The sequence below is a fragment of the Mirounga angustirostris genome, unplaced genomic scaffold (assembly GCF_029215605.1).
Source record: "Mirounga angustirostris isolate CCGP_5_RB_7025 unplaced genomic scaffold, mMirAng1.0.hap1 SCAF_1, whole genome shotgun sequence".
In the NCBI taxonomy this organism is placed as follows: Eukaryota; Metazoa; Chordata; class Mammalia; order Carnivora; family Phocidae; genus Mirounga; species Mirounga angustirostris.
This window is the reverse complement of record NW_026991709.1, coordinates 2,363,094-2,376,413: the sequence shown is the minus strand read 5'-3', so window position 1 is coordinate 2,376,413 and position 13,320 is coordinate 2,363,094. Positions and strand designations below refer to the sequence as shown.

The 13,320-nt window shown below is 51.5% G+C and overlaps 1 protein-coding gene across 4 annotated transcripts in view; it reads left to right on the top strand.

Annotated features, from left to right (window-relative positions):
- Positions 1-12,713, top strand: part of TRAPPC10 (trafficking protein particle complex subunit 10) — a 90,736-nt gene extending 78,023 nt beyond the window's left edge. For all 4 annotated transcript variants that reach the window (XM_045902372.3, XM_064578092.1, XM_045902374.3 and 1 more), the window contains 5 exons: positions 1,317-1,443; positions 1,904-2,074; positions 6,363-6,540; positions 8,867-9,061; positions 9,381-12,713. In XM_045902372.3, coding sequence (XP_045758328.1) covers positions 1,317-1,443; positions 1,904-2,074; positions 6,363-6,540; positions 8,867-9,061; positions 9,381-9,619 — 910 coding nt within the window. In that variant the 3' untranslated portion in view covers positions 9,620-12,713. The remainder of the gene's footprint in view (positions 1-1,316; positions 1,444-1,903; positions 2,075-6,362; positions 6,541-8,866; positions 9,062-9,380) is intronic.
- The last annotated feature ends 607 nt before the right edge of the window (positions 12,714-13,320 follow it).

Sequence of the window (13,320 nt, the reverse complement as noted above, 5' to 3'; positions counted from 1 at the left end):
GCCCTGCTCCTGGGCCACGCTGTCCTGCGTGCAGACCTTGCTGCTCAGAGCGTGTCCTCAGTGACGTTGAGCGTGCTTTCTTACCCAGCCGTGACGCTGTCGTCCGCTTGTACGGATTCTCAGTGATTCCCCGACCAGAGTCAGGTGTCCCCAGCAGTCTCAAAAATGACTGTGTGCGGTTGGTCTGTAGGATGTGGGATCCAAACCAAGTCCCTGTTTGATGACTAGATCCTTTTTCATCTCTCCTCCTGTTTCTCAAGCCAGTGACCCATGGCTGAACTTGGTTCAGTTTTCCTCCAGAAAGAAGGCCTACCGTTCTGAATTTGGTCGCATTCCCGTGGCTTTGTGCAACTCGTTCCTCTGCCGGCTGCTGGTTACGTCTGGGGTGGGGTTCTTCAGCCTCGGCACTGCTGACGCTTTGGGTCCGGGAACTCCTTATTTGTGGGGCCGGGGGGGCAGTCCTTCACACTGTAGGGTGTTTAGCAGCACCCCTGGCTCCCCGATCTTATGCTGGTAGCACTCCCCATCCTCCCCAGCCCCCTTGTGACAACCAAAAGTCTATCTCGAGATGTTGCATGATGTCGCCCGCAGGGGCAGAACTGCCTCCGGTTGAGAAGCGCTCAGTGCTCTAGAAGCTGCGTTAGAGTCTGACTCAGTCTCTGGACGAGACAGTTTGGAGGCGGGGCCCTGTGCCTCAGGCTTGTCCCACGGTCAGTGCTGGTGTGCGCCCGGACCCCTGCGCTCAGGGCGGAGTGCGGCCTCTCACTGTAAAGTTCCTTTTGCTGTCATCTGTTGATGATATTTGCATAAACTGATCACCAAAATGTCAGAACTGTATTTCGAGTGGACGTTACACGAGCAGTTTGCTTTCTTGCCCTTCCCGTTACAGGGAGGGGACTGCACATATTAATGGCTAAAGACACCAGCACTTCCAAACAGAAGTTGGGGTGCTTTCTTTCAGACTCCTCTCCCTGTGTGACAGGGAGGGATGGGAACTCTGTGCTCATAGTCTCTACGGGAGGAGCGGTCACTCTCTCCGTCCTCACCCACTGCGAGCCAGTTATGATCACGTCGTAACACTGGGTCAGGAACAGAGCGTTCTTTGATCCATTTTTCCTTAGAAATAGCTCGCTTGGGGAGATTTGGTCTCAGGGTGCTTTCCCGTGTGAGACCAGAAGTAGAAATGCAGGTAGCGACTGGTTCTTACTTTGCTGCGTCACTTTTCAAAAAGTTCCCCAGAGAGGGTCTTCTTAACCAAAACACATTTAATGAAGTTCTTAAGTTTCAAAATCCTGTTTTCTCTTGCTCTGCTTTAGGAAGTACATTCAAGTGTGCGTCCAGAATTTGTCAGAACTTGACTTTCAGCTGTCTGACGGTAACCTTGTGGATCCTGGAAGTAGCGCTGACCTGCAGCTGGTACCGCTGAATGCCAAGTCCCCGCAGGTAACCCTTCTCCAGAATCGAGCAGAAGGCCCTCAGCAGAAAACAGAGTGGGAGCGGGAGTGTGACGCTGGAGTGGCCAGGAGGTTCTGAGGAAAACACCGTGTGTTTGTAGAGGGAGCCTTGCAACACAGAGACTGGCCTCCCTGGCGATAAGCGAACAGCGCGAGCGCATCCCCGAGTGCTTGGAAACCACGATGCGCGTGTTTGAGTTTCATGTTGGGCACTGAGCGGCATGGTGGATGGAGTAGGAAATAGAATGATACTTGTATCTGGAGAAGAATCAGGCTGGTCCTACTCCCAGGGCAAGGCGGGCAGGAGGGCCCCGGGCAGGGCTGGGACCACGGGACCGCGGGGCAGCGTGCAGGCAGGGTCGTGGTGGTCGGGTGGTAGTGCAGCTCGGGGCTGGCGGGGTTGGGGGGCTGGCTGTGTGTGCGCGCGATGACAGAGACTCTCTTTGCAGCACATCCACAGCAAGCAGTCCGTGTTCTTTGTGTGGGAGCTCAAGTGGACGCGAGAGCCTCCGCCTTCTCTGCGTTGCCAGTTCTCCGTTGGATTCTCCCCAGCTTCTGAAGGACAGCTCTCTATCCCCTTAAAGCCGTATACTTACGAATTTCAAGTGGAAAATTTTTTTGTATGTATTGTATTATTTTTTGGTGGGGGTGTGGGGGGGGGCATGAAAAGTGCATCATACTCCTTTTAATCTAAAAAAATCAGGTAGAGAAAAACCTTCAGTATAATGAAGCAACAGATCCAGGAAAATAGTTAACACTTGGGGCAGCTCAGTTGTTGGCTGCTTGTACTGTAGGCATCCAGGCCCTTCTCAAGTGTCAGGTCTGGCACTCTGTAGTCTTGCCGGTGGTCGTAAGATGAGTGTAAAGAGTGAAGACTCAGGGTCTCTGCTCCCTTTTCTCTTGCTTACGTTTAGAATGTCCTCATCCTGATCCTTGCTGCTACTCGGGGTTACTTTATCAAGGGGCTTTATTTTTATTTTTTCTAAAGATTTTATTTATTTATTTGAGAGAGGGAGAGTAAGCGAGAGCATGACCAGGGGGAGTGGCAGAGGGAGGAGCAGACTCCCCGCTGAGCGGGGAGCCCGATGCGGGACTTGATCCCAGGACCCTGGGACCATGACCGGAGCCAAAGGCAGACGCTTCACCGACTGAGCCAGTCAGGCGTCCCCAGGGGCTTTCTTTTTAAAAGAAAAACGGAAACTGTTAATAGAAACCTACCGAATCCATATTGTGAAGACTGTCCTATAACCCACGTACACGTCTGGAGCTGGAGGTGGCCTTGAGCTGGGTGGGGAGAGGCACTTGTGTTTTCGTTTCTTCGGTGAGACTTGGAATTTGTGCCAGGTAAATCAGTATGTAAACACACAGTTTTCTGGTGTTTCCATTCCTTCTCTTTACTACCGGAATCGTCCAACAACACTTGCAGATGTGTTTGTGTTTATAGCTCTTGACGTTAGTGGTTTTTTCAGTACCTCCTCCCACCCCCCTGCTCTGCCTCTCTCTCTGGACCAGCCGTAGGCTCCAGCGTACTCAGCAGTGTGGTCTTTCTGTAGCGCGCACACATGGCTTTCCCATGTGCTCCCAGCCATGCCTCGTGAAACCGTTCGTGCGCCGGAGCCCACGTACAGTTCGTCTGGTTTGCTCGCGGCCGGCCGGCCGGCGATTATTAGAGCGCTGGCGGCTTCATGGCTCCTTCCTGGTCTGGTCTGCTTCCTCTTCAAGAGCACAGATAACGATTTTCTTTCTGACTGCAAACTGAGTGAAGAAACCTGCCTGCTGGATGGCTGTTTGAAAACTGGTCATCTCTGAGGGCCGGAAATAGAGACGCCAACTTCTCCGGGAAAGCTTTATTGAGTTACATCGCTTACATGCCACGCACTTCAGCCACTCGAAGTGTCCGCTTCAGAGCAATTAGTCTGTCAACAGAGTTGTGCACCCATCCCCATGGTCTTATTTTAGCACACTTTCATCATTCCAGAAAGAAACTTTCTGCCCTGTTCCCAGTCACCCCCCACCCCTGCCTCTTCCCAGGCCTAGGCGACCACTAACCCAGGGGCGGATCAGCCTGCAGACTGGCCTCTGTGAACATGGCGTGTAACTGAGGGCATTGGACGTGGGCGCCTTTCGAGACTGGCTTCTTCTTCCCCCTGGCACCCTGTTTCCAGGGGTCGTGCGTGAATGTAGCGCATACCTGACTTCACTCCTTTTTATGGCTGAAGAGTCATCCATGGTGTGGGATGGACCCCATTTTCCTTGCCATGTCTCAGTGGCTGCCATCTAGGCTCTTTTCCCCGTGGGGCCGTCGTGAATACTAACGCTGTGGGAATCCCTGGGCGAGTTCTCTGTGTTCAGTTCTCTTGGGTGAGAATCTGGGTGGAGTTGCCGGGCCATATGGGAACTCTGTTTAACTTTTTGAGAAGGCGCTGCTCTGTTACCCAAAGGGCTGTCACTTTACGCCTCCCCCGGCGACATGCGAGGTCTCTCTTTGTCCTCAGCGTCTTCCGCTTCCAGCGTCCCAGCAGGCGCAAGGTGCCTGTCATCGTGGTTTGGATGGGCATTTCCCTGATGGCCAGTGATGCTGGGCACCTCTCACGGACTTTTTGGCTGCTTGCATTTCTTCTTTGGGAAGGTGTCTATATCTATCCTTTGCCCGTTTTTTAAATATGTAGGGTTGTCTTTCTATTCGAGAGTTGTAAGGGTTCTTTGTATAGTCCCGACGGCCGTCCCTTGTCTTAGATGCAGTTTGCAGGTGTCTCCTCCCATTCTGTGGCTTGTGTTGTCCCTTTCTCCATGGTGTCCTTCAAAGCACAAAAGTTTTTAACTTTGATGAAGTCCACCTTATCAATTGTTTTTATTGCTTGTATTTTGGGTGTAGGATCTAAGAGATCATTGCTTATCCTAAGATCAGAAAGAACGCCTCCTGTGTTTTCTTCTAAGAGTTTTATACTTTCTGCGTTTAGGTCTGTGATCTTCTTTGGGTTCACTTTTGTGTGTGGTGAGATGTGGGGTCCAAATTCATTCTTCCCGTGTGGCTGTTCCGGTCGTCCCTGTACCGCTCTAGACTGTTCTTTCCCCGGTGGCTGGTCTCGGCATCCTTGTTGAAATCAGTTGGCCTTCCGTGTTAGAGTTTGTTTCTAGGTGCCGACAGCTGCTGCCAGGTGGGGAGGCACCTCACCGCCAACTTCCAGTCCAGTGCTTCCCCCCACCCCAGCCATGCTCCTCCATCCCACAGCCGTCAGAAGGCAGCGTTCGAGGACATGCACTTAGGAGCACACTTCCCTACATCATTCTGTCTCTGGGCTCCCTTCTGAGCGCCAAGAAAAGCTCACTCTTCCTCAGCTGAGCTTGCTAACCTCCCAGACTGCGTTCTCCCGGCTGGGGGGCTTCGTGGGAGCGGGAAGCTGTTCCGTCAGCCCCTGCTGCTCCTTCCCCTGCTGCTTGCTATCTTCATTCCCCGCCACACAGAGGCCTCTGCTCCGGCCTGGGGTTGCATACCCGGCTGCCTTTATGCCCTTGGCCTTGGAAGGCCTCAGAAGACCCTGGTGTGGGGGCTCCCTTGCTCCCACTGAGCAAGGCCCATCTAGGACTACTGTTTAGTCTTGTTAACTCCCAGGAAAATGTTTTATTTTGGCAATAGGCTTTTTAAAATTCTAAAGTCTCTTTTCTTTGAACATTTTACAGTACCAGCAGAATACTTTTGAATCGAGCTGTGCTATAATTATTTCCCGTGTCCATGTGTCCAAGCTTAATGTTATGACTTTAGCAAATCACTTGTTATGTGAGGCGCAGAGTGCCGGGTGGTAAGCCCTGGTTCAACAGAAGACCACGAGAAATTGAAAAAGAGAAGTTCAATACTCGTAGGTCCTGGAGGAAGTACATGGCATGCCTTGAGGGGCCGCACAGGGAGGTGAGGGCGGAGTGCAGACTTGGGCCACGTGCCTTTATCAGGGTCTGTGGGTGGAGGGCTCTGGGGTTCCCGGGCTACAGCTGGACTGGTCAGTTCAAACCACGACTGTGGGTTCTGGTAGCCCCACGGGGCTCTCCTCCAAGGGGCACATAGGGGAAGGTGCTGGGGGGGTTGGCGAGGGGCTGTCGATCACAAGGGTGCATTGGGGAAACCCTGTCAGGAGCTTACATTTGCTTGTGATGCTGCAGCTGGTATCTAGGGCATGTGCTTGCGTGAGGGCCGGCGTCCACTCAGGGCGGCCCCTCACACACCCCGCAGGCTGCTGGGCTAGCAAGGTGGATGCCGAGGCAGTGACGGCAGGAGCTGCTGAGCTACACTCTCACAGGATCCTGAAGAAAGACCGCTTTCCTTCCAAAGTAGACCTGCCAGCGTGTGGGGCGGGTGAGGCCACCTGCCCCTGGGCATGCTTGGGTCTTGCTTGTCCCAGGTGGTGAGGGCGTCCGGCAGGTGTGAGTAGGTGAGGCTGTTGGGTGAAGAGGTCACCGTGGAGAAAGGAACATTTGGCCAAAGATGGTTATGATACTGCACGGTAGCAGGGAAGGAGTGTGACCTTTGCTCGTTGTGGTTCTGGCTTCATGTTTGTAGGAGGATGTCCATGTTTCTAGGGACACCTGCTGTGGTACGTACAGAGGGGTGAAGCCACAGATTCTCCAGAATTTGCCATCAATGCCCCGGGCAGAGAAATACATGTTGATGCATAGAGAAAGAGAGCAAATGAAGCAAAACGTTGATAATCCTGAGTCTGGGTGACACGCGTGCGGAGGGCGAGGGCCTGTCCTTGCTGTTGTGCATGCTTGGAAAGGGTCGGCACCCAGCAGCTCTTGCGGCTGGCGCGGCCCCTCCGTCCCCCTCTCGTGTCTGTGGGCAGCACCCCCGGGCCTAGAGTGGTGCCTCTTCCCGTTGTGTACCCACTTGTGCTTGTCTCTCCCTTTCCTGCGCAGACGTTATATAATGTGAGAGCTGAGATCCTGCCCCCTTCGGGAGCGGAGCACTGTCGGACAGGCTCGCTCTGCTCCCTGGAGGTGTCCATCACGCGGCTCTCGGGCCTCTTGGAGGTGGACAAGGACGAGGCACTGATGGAATCCGACGAGTATTTTTCGACCAAGCTTATGTATGAAGGTAGGTCTGGAGACGTCTTTTCCCCTCACTGCTGGGCTGCTCCAGTGTGTGAAGGGATTGCACCCTCTCTTCCACAGAGTGTAGTGTTCCTTGTCTGAAGAGAGAATGTTCTAGAATCAAAACAGCTCATTTGCATGTTTTATTATGTGGCGTGGTCCTAGGCTGGTAGGATGTTGGACTTGGTTCCCAGGGAGATTCTCAAGCAGTCATTGGGCCAGTGCTGAGAACACGGTGGCTCCTGGAGCTACCCATTCCCTCTCTGCCTGTGATTTGGGGTCTTCCCAACACCACGGGAGCAAGGTCCCAACTCTGTCGCCCCGCGGTCCACGTGTCCTCGAGTCCGGGCCCTTTTCCCTCTGGCCTCCTTTCATCCCCCCCCCCCCCCCGGCACTGGCCCCCCGCCTGGGCTTCCCCCCCGCCCACCCGTCGCCGTCCACCTCCTCCAGGGCCTGGGCTGCTTCGGGAGCAGCTCTCAGTTTGGGGTGTCAGGACCGTTTATGCTCTAAGAAATGGTTGAGGAGCCAAAGATTTCTTTCTTTAGTTACTTAAAAATCACAGTAAACGCATTACATGACCTCATGCTTGACAAAGAACGGTTTTCCAAAACAAAACAAGACAAAAAATAGAAGAGTGACATGAATTTGCATTCTTTCAACTCTCCCTAACATCGGGCTTCCCGGAAGGGAGCTGACTTGTCCTCCCTGCTGCGCTCTCAGTGCTGACGTGTGGGACTCTGGCTGAAGGGCGCGTGGATGTGCCAGGGTCGCATAGATCCGTAGTTGGTGAAGGGAGGTAGATTTGAACAGCCTTCCGATAACCGTGGCTGTTCTTCTTTGGCTTTTCACCAGAACTTGACAAGTGGTACTTTTTTCCAGGCCAGTTACAGAATGGAATCTGAATCATGTGAATGAACTCTTCATACTCCGTATCCTCAAATCCTCAGATCTGGCTTGTAGTTTGAGAGGCCCCTTTACCCAGGCATCATCTCGTGGTGCCATGCCTCAGTCACTTGGGAAGCGTGGCTCCTGAGGTGTGCAGATCGCACACATGGGGACGCCTTTCACTGGACAGTATCACAGGCTGGCATCCATTTCCGGCCCACACGGAGCTCACCGGGGTAGCGCGAGGCCTGGGACACTGCCGGGTCACAATGGCAAAGACCGGTTTTCCGAGATTCTCTTGATCAGTTTCAGATCGTATCATTGGCAACTTCTTTGAGGTGACAGGCTCACGCCCTTCATTTTCGAGACATCTGCCCAGTACCCCAGACCAGAGAGCACCATTGGTGCAGTCCCAGGGAGCTCAGGGACTGGGGGCCCTCTAACGGTGTGCAGCTTCTCGGGAGTCTGTAATCATTTCAGAGTTGCAGTTAAAAAAGATCTTTCCTTAAGGATTGGATTTAATAAAATTAATTTCGACTACGTCACGAAGGACATCCTTAAGTAAAACTGGCAATTTCTGTCCTCCAGTGCATGTGGGGCCTCGGTTCATGCTCAGGCCTTCGGGCCTGGTCACCGGTGCACATGGCAGCCCGGGGAGAAAGGCGGGAGTGTGACCTCCTGGTGCCCCAGGGACCACCCTCTGAGAACTGCTCCGCGTCTCCCTCCCAGATGCCGCTTCAGCCTCTGCATGTCCTTTGGTACCGCTTGTCCCCAGAGGCTCCCCCGTCCCCCTCTGTAGGAAGCCGTCCCTCTGTGACCTTCTTCGCTCCTCAGTGGAGCTCCTGGGCCCTGCTCAGTGTCCCCTTGACAGAGCTGCTGTCACCTCTTTGCAAGGCCATCGGCTTGTTGAGGATAAGGCTCCTTTAGATTACATTGAATTACATCACAGTTGTGTTGTAATCATTGGTGCTCATAACTGCCATATGTTAAGAATGTCCTCTGTGCTGGTAGAAGAAGGGCTTTCCATACATCTCTTTCCGTCTCATCGAGAGGCTCGTCTGAGCGGCAGAGTTGGGATTGGGACCCCCAGTCTGACGCCACCACTTACTAGGGGGACCGCCACCCTGTTCCGCCCCCATTGCAAATTTCACAGCCAGAGCCCCTGTACTCTGGAAGCCTGACACAAAGGTTTTGAGTACAATTGAATCCCTGTTGATTTATTGACTTGAGGAGAAAAAAGTGATTTTCCCTGTGCCTGTCAGATGCACTGTGTCATTAAATCATTCTGTTTCCTGTTGAGGTCAGTTACAAGACGGTGAGTGCGGTATAGAGTGTATCCGGTTTCGGGTTTGCACGCTGGCGTGCGGGACTCCTGATGACTCTTACTTTGCTGTGAACACCGAATGCCCTTCCCGGGGTAAAGCGGTGCTCTCCCTCTGTTCCAGTGGTCGACAACAGTAGCAACTGGGCAGTGTGTGGGAAGAGCTCTGGTGTCCTCTCCATGCCTGTGGTCGCCCAGGCCACTCACCGGGTCCACATGGAGGTGATGCCCCTCTTCGCGGGCTACCTCCCCCTTCCCGACGTCAGGCTGTTTAAATACCTCCCCCATCACTCTGCACACTCCTCACAGCTGGATGCTGGTAAGGACTCTGGGAGATGAAGGGTGCACTCACGGTCGCAGTGAGTGAGAGCTCCATGCGGGGAGGTGGTAACGCCGCCTCGTAGGGACCGGGCTTGCTGATCGGCGGCGTGTGTTTGGTGCTGGTGGGGTTGCAAGCTGCCGGCACCTGCTCCGAAGCCTCCACGGGTCCTCTGAGGGCCCATGCGCTAGATTCTCCTTAAAGGGGCCACCTCACTCATTCTCGTGCTCTGAAGGTCGCGCGGGCGGCTCGCTGCTCCCTGGGGTAGGTAACAGGTCCGAGTCGGTGGGCCGTGTCTCACTTCCTGTACACTTTGCAGACAGCTGGATAGAGAACGACAGCCTGTCGGTGGACAAGCGCGTGGATGAGCAGCTGGACAGCAGCAGCATCCAGAGCAGGGGCAGCGTGCACTCGGCCTCCGGCAGCGAGCCCAAAGGCTTGCCCATGCCGCGGCTGCAGGCGCTGCCGCCCGGCCAGGTCTTCAACTCCAGCACGGGCATGCAGGTCCTGGTCATCCCCAGCAAAGATGACCATGTCCTTGAAGTCAGCGTCACATGACCGTGCCTCGGGTCAGCACACGCCCTAGGCCGGGTGTGAACGCACTTGAAGGGATCCTGGCTTCATTGCTCTCTCCACTGCAGCATTCTAGCACTAACCAGACTTTCGGTGATTCTGCCTGCCCACAGAAACATCGGAGAATTTCAGCGTGTGGCCGGTCGGCTGAGTTACTGCGGTTTTTTTGTGTTGTCCGTGGTGTAAGATGACTTGTTACTCTCATCTCCCCATCCCTGTGTTTGTGCTGGTGTCCTCCGGTGTCCGCCCAGAGCCCCACTCCTTCCATCGCCCCTTCCCTGCTCCCGGAAGATCCGCACTGTGCCCCCTCACCTGGCCGCCTCCCCGTCTGCTGGTTCCGTATGGAGTCCGTGTGCCTTCCAGGGAGACACACGGCAGACCCTGCCATCTTAGTCGTCACACGTGTGTGCCTTCCTGCTCACACGGCTGCCCTCTAGATTCTTGACCAGGTGGATTTGTGAGTCTCTTGGGGGATAAAACACCATTTTTTACCTGAGAGGAGTAGTGCTTTTCTAGACTAACACCCTGTTAGGGCAGCTCAGTGAGGCGGAGGGCTGGGTGGGGAGGGAACAGAACCCTTTCTGTGCCTTGGGGTGTCACACTGGGTGGACCTGGAGCCTCCATTAGCTGGAGCCATCTTAAAGGTACTTTGGGAAGATTAGACCAGGGCCTAAGGGACAACTTGGCATTGAAATAGTTTAGGAACAAATCTTTCTGGAACCCCTATTCCCCATGATGTTGACTGAATGTCAATATGCACTTGAAATGAAATATGTATTTATTTTAATTATCATTATATATGTGGGGGTTGATATGTTGTTTTCTTCTCACCTTTAAAGTCTTGACATGTCATTGTCACTGTATAATCAATATGTTTCTTCTGCACCTTAAGTCCTAGAGATTAAGAGGCTCCATTTCAGGGGAGACTGGTGGGGGGCCCTCTCCGTGTGCTTCTAGTTTGGTTGTGGGAAGGACGAAAGTCTTGGAATATTCTCTGCTGGTCCACTAAAATTGCAGTCATACCATACCAATGGATTAATTTGCTTTCGGTTGTAAATTTAATTGTACATATGGTTGATTTATTATTTTTAAAAGTACAGACTAACTGATGTAATGTTTATGTATAAGTTGCACCAAAAATCAAGGACAAAATAAATGTGTGTTTGTTTTTACTGGTGTGAGAGTCACAGCTTGTAAATAAGTGTTGGGTGTATGCAGCCTTTTCCAGCTCTCCAAAGCAATGTATTTTTGTACATAAGAAATAGAGAACTCTTACTTCCCTGGGAAAGTGTGGTTGGAATCGAGCTGACTGGACTGATGCAAGCGAGTGTAGTCAGGTCCAGCAGAGGGTGCGGCCTCACGGGAACACCCTCAAGCATGTGAGCCCCAGAGGAAAGGAGCCTTTGCAGCGCTGCTGGTCCTGCTGGTCACCTGTGGGAGAGAGGCTGGTGCGGCCGCGTGGCGGGGAGCAGGGGCCAAGGGACAGCTCGGAGAAACTAGAGCAGAGCAGTTGTGTCCACGCTTCTCTGTGTTGTCTTTCCACTCACCCAAAAAATAAGGTGGTGTCATTCTCCCCACCCTGCCCCATGTCTTTACCATTTACAGAAATTGGAAATGTGTAAAGAAGATCAATACTGGTGTGTTTAATTAAACTTTTCAGAAAATGATCTTCCTTAGGTGCACTTTAAAACTAGTAAGTTTATTAGTCAACTAGTTAGGCAAATTAGAACTTCAGAATCTAATGATAGATAGTTTAGGGTTTCTAAAATAAGTTTTGTCTTATTGTAAAAATTGGTGATTGCCCTACAGATCTGCCAAGCCCTGTGAATGAAGAGATCTTTGAGATTTGATTCTGTCGGAAAAGCCTCACACTGTGTATAATGTGGCTTTTCCCTCTCACCCTCTGGAAGGGGGTGGGGGTGTGATTCAATGGTTACCTTACCTCTGTTTGATTTTTTGTTTCTGGGTTCTAATCCCAGGATGAAATTCTCTAGTTACATAATATACTTAGAGGGAAAAAATGAAGGAGAAATCCAAAAGTTCATGGTGGTTTCTTACTGTTTTCAATTTGTATGAAATCAAATTTATTGCAGGTCTGGTCCCCCCCTCCAATTACCCAAAAGATCTTTTGCAATCTAAGTTACATGGGTGCCCCTATTTTATTTTGTTTTGTTCTACACAAAGGAAAAATGTCACCTAAAACTTCATCTTTTTTTTTTTTTAAAGCAGTACTTGGATTTTTGTTGTCTAAAATAAAATAAGGCTTATGTGTTGGAGACAAGCTGGTTTTGTTAATAAAGATGTAGCCCCTGTTAAATAATTGTGAAGCTGGATATAGAATGTGCATCTAAAAAGCAGAATATGCAACCGTTTTACACATATTGTGGAACATGTAAATACTAGCAAATGGAAAAGGAAATAAGTTATAATTTTGGTGAATTTCATGGGGTTTCCTATGATTGGAAAAATTATAACGGCTGATTCTAATGTGGAAATTGTTGTATTAATCTGAAAATGACTTTTACCTACAGTCCGTTGTCAGCACAGCCGGTCGTGGGTTGGATTCCTGTCCTAGTAAGTCTTGGTTGATATCCCATAGTTAGCAGAGACAATACACACAGGCTTCTATTCAGTTTTTCTTTAGTGTTTAAAATAAGATTGAGTTATAAAATCAAATCAAAGAAACACTCCAGATGTGTACATAAAATGAAAAGTTATACTACTTTTTAAAGAACAAACTACGCTGATCTCAATGTTTAGCTGTCAACTGTGATCTTTAAAATAAATCCGTGATTTTGGAATTTGATTTTTCATGGAAGTGCCCCTTTCTCTAAATTTATTCATCATCTATGTCAGGCTACAAGACCCGAGAGTGTGGTTAATACAATTTGCTGGGATTCTGTGACTGGAAAAGGTGGCAAGTTGGTGACTTTGACACTGCAGGTATTAACTCCATTTTCATGGTTTACTATGAGAGTCATTTTTCACATTCTGTAATATATTGTTAGACTAAAACCATTGTATTAAGACTTTAAAATGTAAGCCTTATAATTCTGAAAATACACATTTTAAGAAGAAACTTTGCTGTTTTGAATTTCATTCTTTTGCTGAGGAGCATGAAAGTTGAGTGTGTGAAGTTAAAGAATTTTCCTGTCTTCTCTCCCTAATCCTTGATCCTGACCGATAACACAGATTATTTACTTTGTGGGGAGCATTAGGGATTTTTTCCATAATTCATCAGCCAGTAGCCCGCAGGACAAAGACACTTGTCTTCAGGGCTTGGGGTATTTTTTCGCAGACACAGCTTGACAAACGAACTGTGTGTGTGACGTTTGGTAGCCTCTCTAATGCAATTTCTTCAGCTTCTTCGGCGCGTCCTTGGTTTTACCCGCTCCCCCCGCCCCGCTCACAATGCAGAGCTATTAAGTGAAGGCGAAGCCCGAGCGTCTCACCCACTCGGGGCGTGAACCTTCTGGGCGGCGGCGGCGGCGGCGGCGGCAGCCCCGGCCCTGCTGGGTCAGGCGGGTGCGCGGCCACCGGTGGGGGCGAGGCCCGCGGTCTAGGATCCGTCCCAGGGCGCGGCAGGGGGCGGGCTCGAAGGGCTGGGCTCCGCCTCCGGACGCGGTGGGGGCGTGGCCCGCGGACGCGGTGGGGGCGTGGCCCGCGGGGCTGGGTCCTGCCTCGAG